This window comes from Mauremys reevesii, linkage group 5 (genome assembly GCF_016161935.1).
Source record: "Mauremys reevesii isolate NIE-2019 linkage group 5, ASM1616193v1, whole genome shotgun sequence".
Taxonomy (NCBI): Eukaryota; Metazoa; Chordata; order Testudines; family Geoemydidae; genus Mauremys; species Mauremys reevesii.
The window spans coordinates 39,871,317-39,890,356 of NC_052627.1; the positions used below are offsets into that span (position 1 = coordinate 39,871,317).

At 43.7% G+C, this 19,040-nt stretch overlaps 1 protein-coding gene across 5 annotated transcripts in view; it reads right to left on the minus strand.

Annotated features, from left to right (window-relative positions):
- Positions 1-19,040, minus strand: part of PDE5A (phosphodiesterase 5A) — a 94,380-nt gene that overhangs the window by 43,233 nt on the left and 32,107 nt on the right. For all 5 annotated transcript variants that reach the window (XM_039540006.1, XM_039540005.1, XM_039540009.1 and 2 more), the window contains exons 4-9: positions 17,291-17,362; positions 14,563-14,652; positions 12,309-12,446; positions 10,849-10,916; positions 5,449-5,557; positions 2,062-2,146 (exon numbers count right to left, since the gene is read on the minus strand). In XM_039540006.1, the coding sequence (XP_039395940.1) occupies positions 2,062-2,146; positions 5,449-5,557; positions 10,849-10,916; positions 12,309-12,446; positions 14,563-14,652; positions 17,291-17,362 (562 nt within the window). The remainder of the gene's footprint in view (positions 1-2,061; positions 2,147-5,448; positions 5,558-10,848; positions 10,917-12,308; positions 12,447-14,562; positions 14,653-17,290; positions 17,363-19,040) is intronic.

Here is a 19,040-nt window from a genome sequence, read left to right on the forward strand (position 1 = left end):
GTCATGAAGTTGTACTGAGTGTGAAGAGTGACTTTTGGCACTACCTAGTCACTGGATCATTCATTAGATGCACTTTCTACCTTTCTAGCTTTTCCTCCTTTGATTCACTTTTCTTTTTAGAGAATTTTCACACTGTAAACATATTTAAAGGCCTATGGTACGGAGACTTTAATGACTAAGAATACCTAAGGTAAGGTCCTCACCCAGACTCTGAGCCCTGTACTCTGGCTAAAAGGTCTGGAGTGATGTAAAGGGACATCAAACACCCAGATCTGGCATGAGGAGGATTCTCCTGATGCAGGAACTGAGGAAAACAGCTGAGGAAAACAGCTCTCAGAGAACTCCCTTGTAAGCCTGGTAGTAGAGAGTGTGATGGGGGCGGGGCTGGAGACAGGAGGGACACATCAGGGGCATGGTCACCACATGTAGGGCTTCAGTCCATAGGGAGGCTGTCATAACTTATATAGACCTCCAAGGCAGTCTACATTATATCAAGACCCACATTGTGGCTTAAAACCACCATAGCGTCCCACATCCCTTGGGCTGCAAGTTTGGTGCTGCCCCTCTCAGAGGTGCCACCCAGAATCCCATCCATTATTTTCCCATAATCATGTATGCTGTATGCAAAAATCTATACAAAGCCTTCCAAGTTACCTAAATCCCAATATGCATTGCCAGCTGTATTTTAACAGGTATGTTAGTTGAGATGAACCCCAGGCTACCCACTAGAGTCCACCTTGACCTGTTACAATAAATCTTTCTATCTCCACATTGAAGTTTTAAAATGTTAGTTGTTTTAAAAATACATCTTTACTCCCAATCTAGACTAGCGTTATGTGAAATGCCTATGGAGGAGATCCTGAGGCCCTTCCTTAGGTTTGGCTGAGCTTTTACCCAAGTGAATTCCAATCAATCAGTCCAAACTCCCTTTGAGGACAGTGAGAATTCTTCTGTGTAAGGACTTAGAAGAAATTCATGTCTGACCCTTAGGGTTTCACTCTTGTGGTTGAGCTCTGCTTCCTGCTCTGGGTGTGGGGGCTTCCTCAGAATCATTTCCAGATCTGTAATCAGGCCAGTCTGTCATACCCCTGATGAGTGTTAGAGCAGCTCCAACTTGCACCACTGATGCTGGATGCTTAATGGGTGCAGCTCCACCTTGTCCCCAAAATGCCCCCATGCCAGAAGAGTTGTTGACAGGTGAAGATTTCAACACTAGCACACTTAACATCTCCTGGACATTCCCCTCCAACAAGGGGATTTTCAGCTGACCAGTTGTGATCAGTTCTGGCCTCTTTGCACCAGCTGAGTGGTACAAATGAGCTGGATGATTAGAGAGTACATCCCACAGACTGTCCTTCCTGTTCCTCCATACAATATTGATTAGACTGGAATTTTAACATAATAATTTGTCACATTAATGGAGCATGTGTAAATGTTAAAAAGTAACTATCAACATGAAATCTAAATAAAATATAAAAGAAAAGTAGTTTCAGGTGCTTCTTCCCCTTAGTCTATATGCCAGGTGTCTCAGGCTTTTATATTTTCTTATTTTTTAAAGAAAAGCTTTTCTCTTACCTACTGCCAGGCAAAAGACCCATAAAAAGAACAAGGAACTCTGACTGTCTACAGGGGATACCATGGAAATAATTAGCAACAGAGCACTGTCAGGCGCACAAAGGAGATAAATAGAAAAAGTAGAAAAAAATAATAGAGGTGTTATTGGTATTTTTTCACCTATAGTAGGTAAAAAAAATGACAGACAGGAGTATGATGGTGCCCTGAATTAAAAGCATGATGACTATTTCATTGTGCTTAAGGATTTTCTCTTGTGATTTTAGATTTCATGTTGCTGAGATTTTACTCTGGAGTACAGAAATACTTCTGTATAGCAATTATACACAAGTATCCAAAAAAATCCTACATAGTTACATACCAGCAGTATAATATCAATACATTTTATCTCACATAAAGACAACAGTTAGATGTATGTTATGATATTTTGTTTAATGACTGGGCATGCAGTGTGCAAGTAGAAATGTAAACAAATCAAAATGGTAATACCTATCACTTTATTCTTCTTCCCATTTTTTATTGGTGTACAAAGCAAACTTTTTATGTGCTGGTTTACATTTTCTGCATTTTCATTCTGTTAAGCAAATAAAGAATACAGTTAAAAACTTACAGAGAGATCTATTCACGAGCCCTGATTGGCAGGCCATGCAAGGAAGGCAGATTATAAAACTGTAATTCTTAGACTATACATTCTTTGGGGGCAGGGACCATGTCTTCATATGTGTTTGTGCAGCATCTAGCATAATGGGGACTAGGGAATAATAAATAAATAAATGAGTAATAACAAAGTTTCAAGATGAATTTACAGTCTTTTGGGTCTACTTTTTCATTTTATGATAGTTCCTTTCATTAGAATGAAAATGACTCTACTGTACACTTGGGACAGATTTTTCAATTTAGGGTAGCTGAGGAGAAATTAGTGGGGCTCTAAGATACCTTCTCCACTTCCCCACTTGTGAGGATTCTTAAGTAATGAAAGAAAATGGACCTAATTCTGCTCTGTTGCACCTAGTACAAGAACAAAGCATGGCCCAATGTCTGATTCCATATAAGGGAAGGAAAAAATATCAGCATGCTAATATTTCAGCTCTGAACTTTCTTCAATTCTTGGCTGCCTCAGTTAGTTTCTCTTTAGCCTTACAGGCATGATCACTGCACAAATAAAGGAACATTTTGCCTACAGTGTAGGAGAGCATATGCTATTCTTTGTAGAAAACTTTCAAAGGGATGATGTAATGTGTAATGCTTTATATGACTCTAGGCACTTCTTTGCAATTAAGAGCTTGGATACCTGTGAAATTAACTGGAAATAAGCAGGAACACCAGCCCCTTGAAGCCAGCCAGCTCTTCACAGGCCACAGTTTGGAACACAGTGACCTATACTGTGTTGCTCTTGTCTACAATGTTTTAATTTATGGTGGTAACAACTATTGTCTCAACTCTCCTCTCAGGTGCACAGACACATATCTTCAAAGATCTGCTGCTGCACTTTATACACTTGCTCAATAGTCTAGTTACACAGGTATGAGGATGTCTGTCTGAATACTCAAGGGTAAGCTTAATCATTATAAATGCAACAATTTGCAACAGGTGCAGGGTGCTGATGAGAAATGAGCTGATAACGCTTTGGGGGTTATCGAGAGTCCTAAAGCCCAAACTGGGATGGAAAGAAAAGAAACTGGCAGGGAGTCTTGATTTCATGATTCGTCTCTCATCCCCATACACCAATTCTCCTTCTTTGAACATCAGCAATCAACCAAAGATTTGCTTGCTTTCCTCAAAATGACAAATAGACATCTGTTATTTTCTATGCCACTGTGGACTGGAGTGCGACCTTGCATGCTGCCCTTCTAAGATGTGTTAGCCGTGCACAAGGTTTCTACTTGGTTAGCTGACAAGTTTTTCCATTAACTTGAGTCAGTGGTGAACATTATCCTATCCACTCCATGGAGATCTGTTTTCTACTCTTATTCTTCCCTTTTCATGCATGTCCTTCCCTTCTGTCCATTGTCACTCCATTTTTCCTTCCCACTTTCTCCTCTTTTGTCGCTCCCTGATATTTCCTTCTGTTCTTGCCACTCTTCTGTTTCCTCTTCTCCTGTCTCTTCCATTGATTTCCCTATTGTTTAATGTTTAAACCATTAACCTTTTCTCCAAGCTGCAACCATTATTTGTCCCAAATGTTCCTTCCCTTCTAACTCTCTAGCAATTGCAGCTGAAAGACACTGAAGGATGACTTTCATGAAAGCTAGTTAAGTGCTTGGAGGAGGAGGGGAAACAATGGCCCCAACGTAATGTTCATATGTGGCCTAATCCAAAGCCCATGGAGTCTCTCCGTTGACTTGAGTGGACTTTGGAGCACCCCACAATGCACCCTGCTTACAGAAAGTAGACGTTTGGAGAGATGGAGGGAGGGAGAATAGATATGAAAGGAGTATAAGGTGTGGACTCAGTGTCATTGTGCTGAAGAAACAGATTATCCAGAATTCCTCTCCAGTAGTACAATTGTTTCCTCTTTACCCATGTATGCACACGTATCTAGAAGTAAATGCATGTCAACATTTTTCTTAGGCATAATAAATCATTTAGAGCCCAGGGAACAATGCATTTCTGCATAAGCACAAAATTCAAATTCTGCTGCCAAGTCAAAGGGCTTGTCCTAAACAAACACCTGTTTGAAATTGGTCCCCAAATGTTTCTTTTATGTATTTTAAATTTTCTGCCAAAGTCACCTATTTTGTCTATCTAATCTAGGACATCCATTTTGTCCCCCCACCCCCTCCAGTGAGACATTAAATGGGGCTAGTCGTGGGCTTTACTCTGCAAAGTGCACAGCACTCAGCTCCCAGTGTGCACAGCTGAAAGTGGAAGCACTGCATAGCTCTCCAGCAGCCCCTATTATCCAGTTACTGGAACAATCTTGTTGGCTATTGTACCTTCTGCCCTGCCTGCTGCTTGACCCCAGAAGGGAGAGAGTATAGTGGAAGCCCATCTGCTGACAATAATACACTCACTCCCCCTTCCCACTCTCTCCCTCATCCACTGTCTAAGAGGCTTCCAACAAATTTATTAGGTTATAGTAAACCAACCTGCTTTTTCAAAAGTGTAACAAGAAGACCAGACAGCTTTCCAGGCACTGTTCTGGGAGTAAGAGGCACAGGTTTGCTTTTTGCTGACAGGGACGCCAGGGCACTAGAGCTGTTGCTTGGGCTTTCCACTACACTGGTCTGTTACCAATTGTCCCTTCCTTCCTAAACCTCCAGCTTCTATCCAAGTGGTCTCTGGGATACCCTGACACAAGCTGGCTCTTCCTGATGCTGCTCTGCGGACTGGGAAGCATGAGGTGTTGAAGAGAAGTGCAGTTGTGCCTTCCTCAGAACAGCAAACTATTCACATCTGTATCATGGCTAACCTCTCCGAGACCAAAAGTGGGAGAAAGAACTTCTGAGTCTACTCCCAAATCTTACAGCAAACTGTGGTGACCAATCCTCAGGATTGATGTGGAAAGCCTCCATCCTGTCTTCATTAAAACCTCCCTTAAAACATACTTCTTTCTCTTGGCCTAGGAACATGTATTCTCTAGTAAATAAGTATAATTAGATTTATTTTTAGACTGATTTTCTTTGCGATTAATCCATCTTCTAGCCATCCTGCCCCACTGTGTGTCAGAATTGTATTGTCTGTAAACTCCTTGGGTCAGGGACTGTGTATCTTCCTTGAAGTTTAAACAGTTCTGAGCATCAGCAGTCAGTAAATACAGCAATGATAGTAGTAATAAGGGTAGAACACACAAGACTAGGTCATATATGAAAGGTAAACAAAAAATCATCTGTGTCTTTTATTATTGGATTCCAAACCCAATTTCATTTTACTTACTGTCCATGGAAATCTTCTGTCTTTGCAGACATCTGGTATATTAAGAGGCTCCATGGTATTCTTGACATACTGAGCATACATATAATTTATTTTGTTTGCATCATAGTCCCTGATGGAACAGCAAGGACAGACAGATATTATTATTATTCATGGTGTTCTTTCTATGACACTGGCACATGCAATAATTCTAAGCAAATGTAAAGTATATCAACGTGTAAATCAAAGGGAAAGGTGTGATCAATTCCCAAGCACAGATCCACCATCATCTCCAACCCAACACACAATCGTAGGCTGTGCTACAGTTATAATGACTCAGACAGTCCAATTTTGCATATCCACATCTCATTTAAATTAAACTAACAGAGATGATAATGTCCAGCCATTCCATACTGTGCACATCACTAAGGTTACAAAAGACCAAACAATTAACAATATTCTGAGAGTAACATTATAAGCCTTATCTCTGATGCACGTGTTTATTTTGTTTAATCGATTACAAATGAAACACGGGAGATGTGTGGGTGTATTTAGCGCTCCATGCACGCAAGTGACTTCTATTAAAATCCATACAAGTTCTCTCTACATATTTGTGGTTCTGCTAAGGACTGGTCTACATGAAAAAGATGCACAAGTATAACTCAAGTTTAAAAATTAACTGTTTTAGTGCAAAATCGCTCTGACGACATTTTGGTTTAAGTTTGGCTTATTTCAGTTTAGTTTAAACTTGTCCCTAACTGACTTAAGCTCAGCTGAAATAAGCCTGATTTCAATTGAAATATAAGCATCCACACAGGGGTTTGCACCAATTTAACTAAATTGGTTTAAAAACTTATTTAAGATAAACCAGTGCAACTTTCTGATGTAGATAAGCTGTAAAACCTAGTTATGTCTTGTGTAAGCATTCAGAAGAAATTATACTCTTTAAATGTTAGGATAGTTAGAGATGTATTAAAAATACTAAACTTAGGAAATAAATCAATGTAGTCTACAAGAATGAAGGATAAAAATGAATGACAGATGAATACATGCAATGTAGTTGTAGCCATGTCAGTCCCAAGATATTAGAGGGTGATGTTGGTCCAGTAAAAGATGTTACCTCAACCAGCTGAATGCGTGTTCACAGAAATAGAACACTTCAAAAATAATGTGCATCTAGAAATCTGACACATTAGAAAATCAATAATAGATGAAATTCACATATTTTTCAACTGAGAACAGATGGCAACATTTATGAATTTTCTGCCTTAAGTTCATGTAAAATGTGCTCTTAGAATGAATGAACAATTAATTGCATGGGGATTGCGTTATTGACACAGAACATCTGTTTCCCTCAAATCAGGGCCTAAAATAACTTTACAAAAATCAATCATCTCTTTTCTAATTGCTTAGTGCTTATGTATTTAATTAAGGCACTTTGATTCTTGTCCTAGTCCTTCCCCACCCATGCTGGGAGAGCGCCCATCTCCTATCGATATACCTGTTCCCATCAGCGTCTGCATTTTCTCTTTGACTTGTGAGTAGGAGTCTATTTTTCATATGTAAATGCACATGTCCAAAGAATCCATGCACAACATTGGAGACAGGAAAGCATTCTTTTCTATGTAACAAATTCTGTTATTTAGAGACAAACCCTGCACTTCTGAAGACTGGCCTGATTTTGGGCACGACTCAGCGCACAGATTATGTGATGAGTATCAGAGAGTATCTTGTATAATAATTTATTCTACCTAATGCCTTTTATGTCCCCTGAAACTGTGACCTTAGAGCATCAGCCTTCAATGGGCTGGATGGATCACAAGGCAGCCCACCATAAAAGGCGGCATATAACTGTGCTGCCCCAAGAATATTTCAGGGAAGGAATTATGACTCAGAGAACCAAAATTCCCTCCCTGCTTCCCTTGCTCTCAGCCTGAGAGAAGACTTCACTGCTGGCCTCTACAAGCAATAAACTACTCGCAGAAGCATGCACCAGCAAGCAGGAGGGAAGTATGAATGGAAGGAGACAAGGCCTGCCCATTTGCCATCCACCTGCTCTAGAGGAGGGAGTAAGCAAGCATTCCCCCTTCACTCTCTTGTGCTGGCATGTAAGTCCAAGTCCCAAAATAGACCAAAACCTTTTGCCACTTTGAGCCAGAATCTTTGAGCTGAATTTTCAAATATATGTGCGAAAATTGCATATGTGAAACAGTCAACAGCAAAAAGAGGTCAGTCGAGCACACAGTGCTCAAACTGGATGCTGTACGTTGCATATCCAATAGTGTGCCCTGTGTACAACTTAATCTCACGCTTTTGAAAAGTCAGCCCTCAGTGCTACATGAAATAATATTTTTGTAATAAATAGAAAAAGTTGGAGAATGGATGATAGTCCAGCATTTTATGTACAGATTCTCTGACTGAGGTTAAATTCGGAATCTATTTCATGTGGGCACATTAATCCAGTTATTGCCTCTGTCTTTTCTTTTTACCCAAATTGAATAATTAAGTGAATGGTGTCCTGAGTTATTGCAAAAGGGGCTTGGAAGTCAGGATGCTGGATTCTAGTCCTGAGTCTGCCAATCACCACCTTGTGCCTCAGTTTCCCTACCTATAAAATAGGAATAATACCCACCTTTGTAAAGTATTTTGAGATCCTGGATTAAAAGTACAGCACCAATTAAATACAGACGGCTTATACAATGATTATTGGCTGCTCTACAACTGAGCAGAGCTGTTCACACTTCTCATGAATGGTTCTCACAGGTAAATTCTAGACTAGAGGTTTGTGCCTACCTGAGCTGTTTTTTGTACATCTGCACAGACCTACAGGATACTCTTTAGGTACAGCTATTCGTAGGCTGCAAGCTCTTTCTTAGGCTGTGACCCTACAAAGATGTAAGTATGTATGTAACTTTAGGCATGAGTAGTCCCTAATTGATTTCAAGGGACTTTTCATATGCCTACAGTTACACACACACACACACTTAAATCTTTGCAAGATCAGGGCCATATTTATAAGCTTGTTGTGGCAAGGATCATGTTATCTTGCGTATTTGTACAGTGCCTCGCACAGGGGCGGGCAAACTTTTTGGCCTGAGGGCCGCATCAGGTTTCATAAATTGTATGGTGGGCCGGTTAGGGGAGGAGGTCGTGGCCCGGGCCCCACCTCCTATCTGCCCTCCCCCTCCCCCTGGGCCCCCTGCCCCATCCACACCCCCCCGCTCCCTGTCCCCTGACCTCCCTCAGACCCCCACCGCCCCATCCAACCCCTCCTCTCATTCCTGATAGCCTCCCCCAGGACCCCTGCCCCATCCAACCACCCCTTCTCCCTGTCCTTGACTGCCCCCAGAACCTCTGCCCCTGACTGCCCCCTGCCACCCCATCCAACCCACCTCCTTCCTGACTGCCCCCCCGGCACCCCTGCCCCCATTCAATTCCCCCATCACCCCGACCCCTATCCACACCCCGACCCTGACCACCACTCCCAAACTTCCCTGCCCTCTATCCAACCCTCCCTCCCCCCCGCTCCCAGCCCCCTTACCGCGCTGCCTGGAGCACTGATGGCTGGCAGCAGTACAGCCGTGCCGCCCGGCTGGAGCCGGGCCACACCGCCACCACTGCCACCGTGCAGCACAGAGACTGGGTCAGGCTGGGCTCTGCAGCGGTGCTGCCCCAGGAGCTCGCAGCCCCGCTGCCCAGACTAGCATTGTGCCGGTGGTGGAGCGAGTGGGGGGGGGGGGGGAGAGGTGGGGCCAGGGGCGAGCCTCCCGGGCCAGGAGCTTGGGGGCTGGGCAGGACGGTCCCGCGGGCCGGATGTGGCTGTCGTTTGCCTACCTCTGGCCTAGCACCTCCATATCTTTTGGCCCAGAACAATCCCAAACCAAGATCTACTGACACAGTGCAGCCAAGAGGATCTGAGCACCATCATTGCCAGGAGGCATTGGAGATGGATTGGTCATGTGCTTCGGATGGAAACTGATTCCATCACCAGAGTAGCAATAAGATGGACACCTCAAGGCAAGTGAAAACAAGGCCGCCCAAAAACAACATGGCAGAGAGTTGTGGAAGCTGAGCTGAAAAACCTGGGGCACAGCTGGGGAACCACTGAAAGACTTGCCAGAAATAGACAGGAAAGAAGGAGCTTCGTCACTGTCCTAAATGCCGGAGGCGTAATAGGAACATGATGATGATGATAGCACAGTAGGGTGTAATCTTGATTGAGGTCGCTGGGTACTATTGCAATTTTTTAAATAAATAATAAATAATAATAATAAAATAATAGCGGGGTAGCCGTGTTAGTCTGGATCTGTTTGACTCTGTCGCTTTTTAATAAAATAGTAATAATACATGTTCAGCCAGTAGGTGTCGCTGTTATACAAAGCCATATAATCAGAATTTAAGGCCTAACCAGAACTCCTAGGATACTAAATTATTAAGAACTCACAAAAACTATGCAGTGGAATGAAACTGATTTAATATTGGACTCCCCCCCCTGCAATACTGAAAGTCTATATGAAAATATTTTGTTTACGTGATGTTCTAACTTCATTTTCTAGATTATTTTCAGCATTTAAAACCACGCCCAAAAATCTTAGGTTTTTCCTAAGTTCCGATACCTGCCCTGCTTGAAATGTAAGCTAGCAAGGCATTCCATTAAGTGGCAGGGTGGCAATATTTCTGTTAAGGCTCTATAACTGGAGAATGACATTGTATGCATGCAGGCTAGGACAGTAGCTAATGGTACGGTGTACTCTGGCTCACATACTGCTGCTTACTACCAATGATCCTTCTGCTGGTCTCTGCAGAGCAGGACAGGACAAGTAAAGGGTGGCATGGGAGAGCCCTGTATACTCCTCTCAGTTCATATCCCTTCTAAATCAACAGAAAAAGGTTGCATTAATGTGCCATACTTCCCATTCTGTGCTTAGAGCCATGTTCAGGGGACTATGGGAGCCATACTCCAGGGGCCATTGAAAGTTGGTTGTGCTGGGTGGTGTAATTTTCTCTATTGCTTTAATTTCTCTTTCTTTGGAAGAAAATGCTTGTGATGTTAAAACTTATCAAAATCGAAAACAGTTATATTTAAAATGAACATGAACAGGCTTTTGGGGAGATAGTTAATAGCACAGTGTAGGAAAAAGGTTTAGAGCACACATTGTCCAGGGGTCTTTAACACTGAAAACACTGCATGAAATTAAGAAAATTAAACAAAGCTGCCCTTAGACACAACTGTGTGACCAACTCTGCTGAGACCAATGGAAACAGTGCATGCATATCTCAGGGTAAAAGCCTACAGTAGATAATAATGCACTGTCTAATTCTGTTTACTGAAGTTATTTGTCATGAAAAGTTATTAAAAGCAAAGTCTCTTCAGTCATTTCCATTTGCCTGTAATGAATAGAAATTCAGATCAAGTTGTTTTACCTCTTCAGGACATCAGCTGAATCGTCTAATTCCTCAAACTCCATGTGAAACACACTAGAAAATGAATCCTACAAATACAAAAAGGATTCTTATTGGATGGAAACTAGTAATATTCATAATCCTGATTAACAGTAACAATAGTAATAAAGAGAAAGTCAGCTGCAATTATTTATACTGAGTCTGCCTTAAGGTGGAAAGAGAGAAATCCTTGTATTTTACACTCCCTCCCCCCTGCCTGCCCCATGAACAGGGAAATTTAACCTCCCTGTGTCACTGAAAACCCTTGCATCTCCAGAGAACATTCACTGGCCAGTGAGGGCAGGCATGTTTACAAATTGCTAATAGTTAGCTCCAGAGCTAAGAGTCTATTTTAACATTTACCCAACTCCAGACTAAGAGTGTATTTGTGATCAACCTCAGTCATGTCACTTTGCTTGGATGTAGAGAGTCACAGGAGCAACAATATATTGTAATAATAAGTGTATTGCTAGATCTCCTTATGGCTTCTTATCACTGTAGTATCTGAGCATTTTGCAAACACCAATGAATTTATTCTCACATACCCCTGTGAGGCAGGGAATTATCATTATCCCCATTGTATAGATGAGAAATTGAGGCAGAGAGAGGAACCGGGCCAGACCCCTGGGTTTTGGCTAAACTGCACAGAGCATAAATCAGAGAGAGAGAGAGTGTGTATATGCAAATGGGAGCATAGGTGACATAAATCTCTCTTTTGCATTCCTGTGATGCTAGTACTGCTCTGAGCAATTTCTCCTGAGCTTCATGCTCTAATTAATGTTGGGCTGCAATGGCCACAAAGGGCCCAAAGTGAAGCCAAGGTCTCATTTAGAGTAGCTGGTTTTGGCCACATCATTCTTCCTCTGGCCACTCGCCTTTTCCCTTCTACACCAGCCGCAGAGAGAGTGAGTGATGCAACAGCCCATGTCAGCTCTCTGTCATGGGAGGAGTATACTAACCTTGGAGGTGATCCTCTCTGGGATGATTCAGATGACCTGAGGGACAGATTACACTAACCGGCAGTGCAAAATGGCTGCACCAAACCACAGAATCTAACCCTGAGAGAGGTCATGCCCCTGAGAATTGACATCCAAACTGAAAGGATGTCATACAAACAGAGGTGAGGAGGCATGAGAATGGGAGAAGAAAATGTTGTAGTGGGTCAGTGATGGAAGGCTAGTAAAAGAAGTGTGGACAGAAGGAATCTGCTACTGTGAACCGAAGAGTACACTGCAACCATTGCCTTTCTGTCTTCCCTCTTCTTTACAGTGGAGGGCTGATTCTCCAGTTCCTTGCACTTATGTAGTAATTTGAATTGTGCAAAGTGGGTGTAAAATGTGACCAAATCAAAATGGGAGGAGGGAAATGTAGAATCTGACCCAAGGGGCCTCTAAAGAACAAAAGCATTACTCCCTTTAAACGAAGTCACACTTGATACTCACAGTGCAATCTTCATCTACTATGAAAATGGTGCACCTCTGCACCTGCATGAAGGAGATTATAGTTGCAGCTATCTTCTTCAAAATTACTTCCAAAGATTGTTGCTCTTCAAAAATCAAGCTAGCAAGATCAAGAAGCACCTAGACAAAAAGAAACCCTTTGTGAAAATTCTAATTCTAGGAGTTAAATGATAATTATATTTATTACCCTCTTGGATTTTTTCCCCAGTCTGATAACTTTGGTCACAGAATATCAGCGTTGAAAGGGACCTCAGGAGGTCATCTAGACCAACCCCCTGCTCAAAACAGGACCAATCCCCAGACCGATTTTTACCTCAGATCCCTAAATGGCCCCCTCAAAGATTGAACTCACAATCCTAGCTAGGTTTAGCAGGCCAATGCTCAAACCACTGAACTATCTTTTTTAAGTTTTTGCAGGGCAACAGGCTATGTGAGATGTCATTAATAGCATCCATTGTGAACACCTTTGATGAAAGAGGCGAAGAGTGTAGCTAGCTAGATACAGTCAGGGCCGGCTCCAGGCACCAGCCGAGCAAGCTGGTGCTTGGGATGGCAGATTCCAAGGGGCGGCTTCCGTCCAAACCATTTTTTTTTTTTTTGCGATTCGCTGCCCCTGCAGGATTTTTTCTTTTGGTTTGCTGCTCCTGCTGCCCTCTAGGGGGCGGCGGTGCAGAAGAGGGGAGCGGCTGGGAGCGATGCCAGGTCTGCAGCAAGCCCGGCACGGCAGCCCGCGTCCCTCCCTGCCTGCCCACTGGAGCGGCGCGTAGCCCTCCCCGCAGGCGGCACGGCAGGAGGGGGCCACATGGCGAGCGCCCCGCTTAAGGCAGCCCTGGCCACCCCCCTTCTCTCTCTCCCCCTCCCCACCGCTAGCTGGGGTGTGCACTCCGCTGCCCGGGGTCTGCAGGGCTGGCAGTTCCCCTGCACTCGCGCTCCCGCCGCCCCGCAGGTATTTTTTTTTTCTTTTTGGTTTTTTGTTTTTTCTTCCCTTTGCCGCTCCGGGCGGTTTGTTTCACGCCCCTCCCCCCCTTCGTTGCTCCGACTGGCTGGCAGGTTTCCTGGAATTCCTGCCCCTCCTCCCTTTGCTCCCGACCCCCCCTCCTTTTGCTGCTCCAGCCGGGCGGCAGGTAGGTTGTTTTCCACCCCACCCTCTTTGCTGCTCCAGCCAGCCGGCAGGTTGGTTCCTCCCCCCCTTCGCTGCTCCAGCCGGGCGGCAGGTTGGTTTCCCGCCCCTCCCTCTTTGCTGCTCCGGCCGCCGTGCAGGTTTTTTTTGGTTTTGTTTTTTTTTTTGTTTGGTTTGGTTTTTTTGCTTGGGGCAGCAAAAAAGCTAGAGACGGCCCTGGATACAGTATCCAACTACAGCCTGATAGATTTAGGAGATGCTGCTGGGAGAATTCTCAACCAGCCAGATGTGGCCGGATTATATCACCTGCTCCCCACTCAGGTGGCACAAAGGGTATGGAACCAGGGTGTGAGAATCTAGCCTGACACGTTTATTGATCTGTAAACTCAAGGAACAACTTTGAAATTCTACCCTGCTGGAAAGCTTTGGAACAGTTTCTGCCCATTTGCTTCTAAACACCTTTTTTCATATTGTGTGTGGTGGATCCAGATACTTTCCTCAATAAATAGCAGTGGTATAAATAACTCTTTAACAAAGAGGATGGCTGTCAGATGCACAATTAGAAACACACAGAAAGATCAGCTCTGCTTCCCACTGTTGCTGCAGATACCGTAAGTGGTTGTTTGTGGGTGTAAGGGAGTCTAACAGGCTAAATGAGAATAACTTTGGCAGAAATGCTTGAGCTATACAAGCCTCACACTCTGGAACATGCACATGCAGCAAGACACATTCTGACTTTATGCAGAACCCAGGATACTTATGGGGAAGCAATTTATAGGTATTTATGCACAGCCCTCCACAACGTGCACAGAGTCCAGGAATAACTCTCTAGATGAAGTATTAAAGCATCATGCTCCCAATTAAATTTAAGCATTAGTTTTTAAAAAATCTGAAATTTACTCAATATTCTGTTGCCAGCCCATTATGCAGGACAGCTGGTACTAGGGTTTAATAGAGAGGCACAGGAAGCCCCACAAAGAGACAAATAAATAATTAACATATGCAAGGAACATCTACCATATGGTGAAAGCCAGAAGCTGTAGATAACAAGTACTAACTACTACCTGCCCATCACAAATGCCACATCCCAGGCTGGAATAAACCTGTTGGACATACCTGGTTACGCCTGTTTTCAAGCAGTGATGTTTCATATAGCTGAGCATTGTGAAGAACGATTCCACAAAATGCCAGATAAGCAGCAAAATCCTGAAAAACAGATACTTAAATGTTCCTAACAAGGCTGTATTTTCACATCCACTTAATGTGTCTGAAGAACTAGGTTTTTATTATTTTCTCTTTCCAAGCTTTCAGCTTCAATATAAATATGTTTGTTTACATCTTTTAATAAAAGTTCATCAAATCATCCTGGCTATGGCCAGAACTCTGGCAGTACAGTTTTGTGGTCAACCTGTAAATACACAGAAAGAAACAATGGTCTTTGGTATGTGCGTTATTATCTGTGCAACTTATGCAGTAACCCTCCCGTCTTGGGTGGTGGGTGAACCCCTGCTTTGGGGAGGTTAGCGCACTGACTCTACCCCTTCTGCCCAAGGCCCCGCTCCCCCGCACGACAGAGCCCTGAAATGCCCCCCACACACACAGGAGAAGCCCTGAGGGGTCCCCCATGACCAGAGGAGCCCCAGCCCACCCATCCCAGCCACACTGGGCCCTCCCCACCCTGGCTGAGCCAAGCCCCCAGCATCCCAGTCCCTGAAGGCCCTTTCCTGGCCGAGCTGCTGGCCCCCACCGCCGGGCCGGCCCCAGCACTGGGACGAGCCTCCAACCCCCCACATCTGAAGGCCCTCTCCTGGCCGAGCCCAAGCCAAGCTACTGGCCCCCTGCTGCTAGTCCTGACTGGGCTTGTGAATACAGGACTTCCTCGTCCCCTGCATGGCATCTGGGCCCGGGTCAGACCCACCCCGAGATTTCTCCCCAGGCTGCAGGAAGCTCTGCAAACTTCCCCCTCACCCCGCTTCTTGCGCCTATAGCTCCTTAGCTGCAGAGGAAGGGATCCCTATACAGGGAGCTGCTCTCCCATCTGCCCAACCCCCGTGCATCCAGACCCGCTCATACCCAGACCCTCCTGCTAAGCCTCACCCCCTGGCATTCAGAACCCACTCTGATGAGCCCCACTCCCTCTGCACCTGGACTACCCTGACAAGCCACCTGCACCCGAATCTGCACCCCACCAAGCCCCTACCAGCTGCACCTGGAGCCCCACTCCCCCAGCATGTGGACCCTGCACTGAGCCTCCCACACCCAGACCCGCCTGACAAGCTCTATCCCCACCACACCCAGATCTCTCCCCCTCCCCCGCTGAGCCCCAACCACCTTCACCTGAACCCCCTGCAGAGTCCCACTGCCACTGCATCCAGAACCCCCCCAACAAGCCATTGTACATCCAGATCCCCTCTCCCCGGATCCCCCACTGAGCTGCCTGCACCCAGATTGCACCACACAGAACCCTCTCAAAACACACCTGGATCCCCCCCACACTTGAATCTTGGGGCCCTGGGGTATTTCTGGGGCAGGCCCGGTCCTTGTGCTATGTCAGGGTTGGGTGCAGCCTCACTGCTGAGTCTGTGTCCCGGGGGGAACTGGACAATGATCTCCCACTTCTGTACAGCCAGTGGCCTGTGCTCCCCAGTGCCATGCTGGAGCCTCCACATTTATTTGACAAATAAAATTTGCAGAATTTTAAAATATAGTACACAGAATTTTTATTTTTTTGGTGCAGAATGCCCTCAGGAGTAATACTCCCAATTAAATTTAAGCATTGGAAAAAAACAAAACAAAAAACCCTTGAAATCTAAACAAAGATATACACATTGCAGTTTTTTTTGTTTTCACTTTGTGGTAGTAATTGGTACGTTGAAGGTTATTTTCAGTAATCATACATAAAATGTTTTCTTTGGTTGGTCTTGATCTCTTATTGCCAGCAGGAATCTCCCATCTTTTTTAGAAACAAATGATTGAGCTTCATGTTTTATCCTGGTAGAACTGTATTGGAATAAGAAGCAGTTTGGGGAACCAACCCAACTAAAATCTCACCATTAAAAACTGAACACACAAAATGAGCATCTAGTATAGAAGGAATTGAATATTTTTACAAATGGAAATCGAATCTTGCTTAAGTAGCAAAGCCAAGGGCTGTTTCTCTTCAGGAAAGGGATTAATTCTGATGTCCTGCAGATGTTCATTACGCATTCCATTGGAACAGGGAAGGAGTAAATTCTTACTTTGTTATTGCCAAGGCTTAAGTCAACTTCTTCGGCCTGACTTCAGCCTTTCGTGGTGCACCACAGTTTGCATGTTAAGTCTGAGAGCATTCTTAAAGTGCCTGCAATGTGAGAGTTCACAATCTATGCACTTTCTGCACTACTGATTATGTCAGACATGACTGTAATTTATCCAGTGCTTTATTTCTTTCTATAACTAGTGTACACAGAAATTAAGTTATGTAGTAATTTTGAAAGTTGCTTGGCAAGCTTTAGTTTTAATGTTAAGCTGCTACTGAGTGTCCATTGTGACATTCCTTTGAGATAAGGTGACTTCAACTACTAGCTGTTAAGCCTACACCCTTTTATAATACATTCAATAAAGCATGGAAACACTGTGAATCCTAATAGAAGAGAGAAACCAAACTGACCCAGAAATTAAACTGATTCACACTGACATTTCTGCAATGCCTCAGAAAGAATTACAGTTTCATCAAACCATTTTTTACTTATTCAAAGATGAGTGCAGTTTGGATAACTTCAAGATTTCTAGCTATCATAAAAGAAAACCACTGATGATACACACACTCTCTCTCTCTCTCTCTCTCTCTCCACATCCCTTATACCTTTTCATCTTGCTCTGTGAATATCCCACCAATTCCAGATTTCTTATTGATAGCTTGAGCCACGCCAACAACCTAATGCAATGAAAATAAAGAAGAGTTAGGTAACTAAGAGGAGTTTGCCTCTGCACGGTCTGGAAAGCAATATTTACAGAAGATGACAAGCATTGATTACAGGTACTTTTACACTCAACATTTGGCTAGTTAGAGAGTTGGGTCTATGGTTTTAATTTATTTATTTTTACAAATTACTGACTAGCTCTTTAGAATTGGATGTTCTCAACTAAAAAAATTGTACTACTGGATTGAATGTTTTTACCTACTATTGTTACTGACACCTAAGATTGCTATAATAGAAAGAGTGTGGACGTTTTTCCCATATTTGCCAGTTTCTTTACTTTGTGCACTTGATGACATTTTCCATACTCAGTCACTCAGATTGATTGTATGAGTCTTTCACACAAGAGAGTGGGACCATCTTTTTGTTCTGTTTGTACAGCACCTAGCACAATGGGGTCCTTGGTCCATGGCTGGGGCTCCTCTGTGCTACCACAAGACAAATGATGATAATAAATAATAATAAAAACATTTTTAAAAATAAGAAAATGTGATCGCCACAAAAATTAGCAATAGGATTCAGAGGCAGGTGCAGTACTCAGAACTACTTTTTAACTTACCTTTGAGGCTGACTAATATTGTGTTGATGTAGCTGATTTAATTGTACTAGACCTAGGCCCCAGTTCAACAAGATACGTTCGCACCTGCATAGCTTAAGTATGTGAGTAGTCCTGGTGACTTCGTGGGACTGCTCAGGTGCTGAAAGATAGGCACATAGTGTAGTACCTTGCTGAAGCATGGCCCTAGTCCAAATCCTCTGCAGCCATGGAAGCCCTGAATACAATGGAATCTACTACTTGGGGTTGAGATGCTGGTGGTAAGTAGCCTGTGCAGGGGGTCTGCACTCTGTGCTCGGTGAGGACCTCTTATAGGTCAGCACACAAAGGGTTTGTTGAGATGAGATAGAGATAGGTCTGAGGAAGAGGAGGAGAGTAGATCCATGATTACATAGAACCAAGCTATTCCCAGGGAGTAGCAACAGCTACAGGCACTTCTTCAACCACAAGCCTGTAGTAGTGGCCTGGGAGTAACTCTGCTGTTTTTGTGAGGTGGAGCCCCTGTTTCCTGGGGCTGTTGCTAGAGTCCAGGATTTTGTTCTTAGAATCTGAATGTATTTTCACCAATTTGTACCCAAATAATTTGCTATCGTGGATTTTTTCTTGTTGATGATAAACAAGGATTATAAATATAATACACATGTAATATTCTTACCGGATTCACATTTATTCTTCAAACTAAAGGAATTTTTTTAAAAGTTAGGCTTTTCCTAAAAGCATATTAAGCAGGCACCATAACAAAAGTATCTTTCCTCTGTTAACACTGTGAATATTACACGCTATCCACATACCTCACCACCACAGTGTCTGGGCACCTCACAATTAATGGATTACATTCTCACAGCTGCCATGGGAAGTACCCCATTTTGCAGATGGGGAACTCAGGCACAGGATAGATAAGTGACAGGCCTAAGGTCACAGAGAAAGTCTATGACTCATCTAGGAATTGAACCAGGTCATCTGAGTCCATGTTTGATGCCCTTATTCACTAGAGCTCTGGACATAACCAATGTCCTAACTTTCAGATATTTTGATGTCTCATCAAAGGCATTAGAATGAACATCCAACTGGCCTCACAT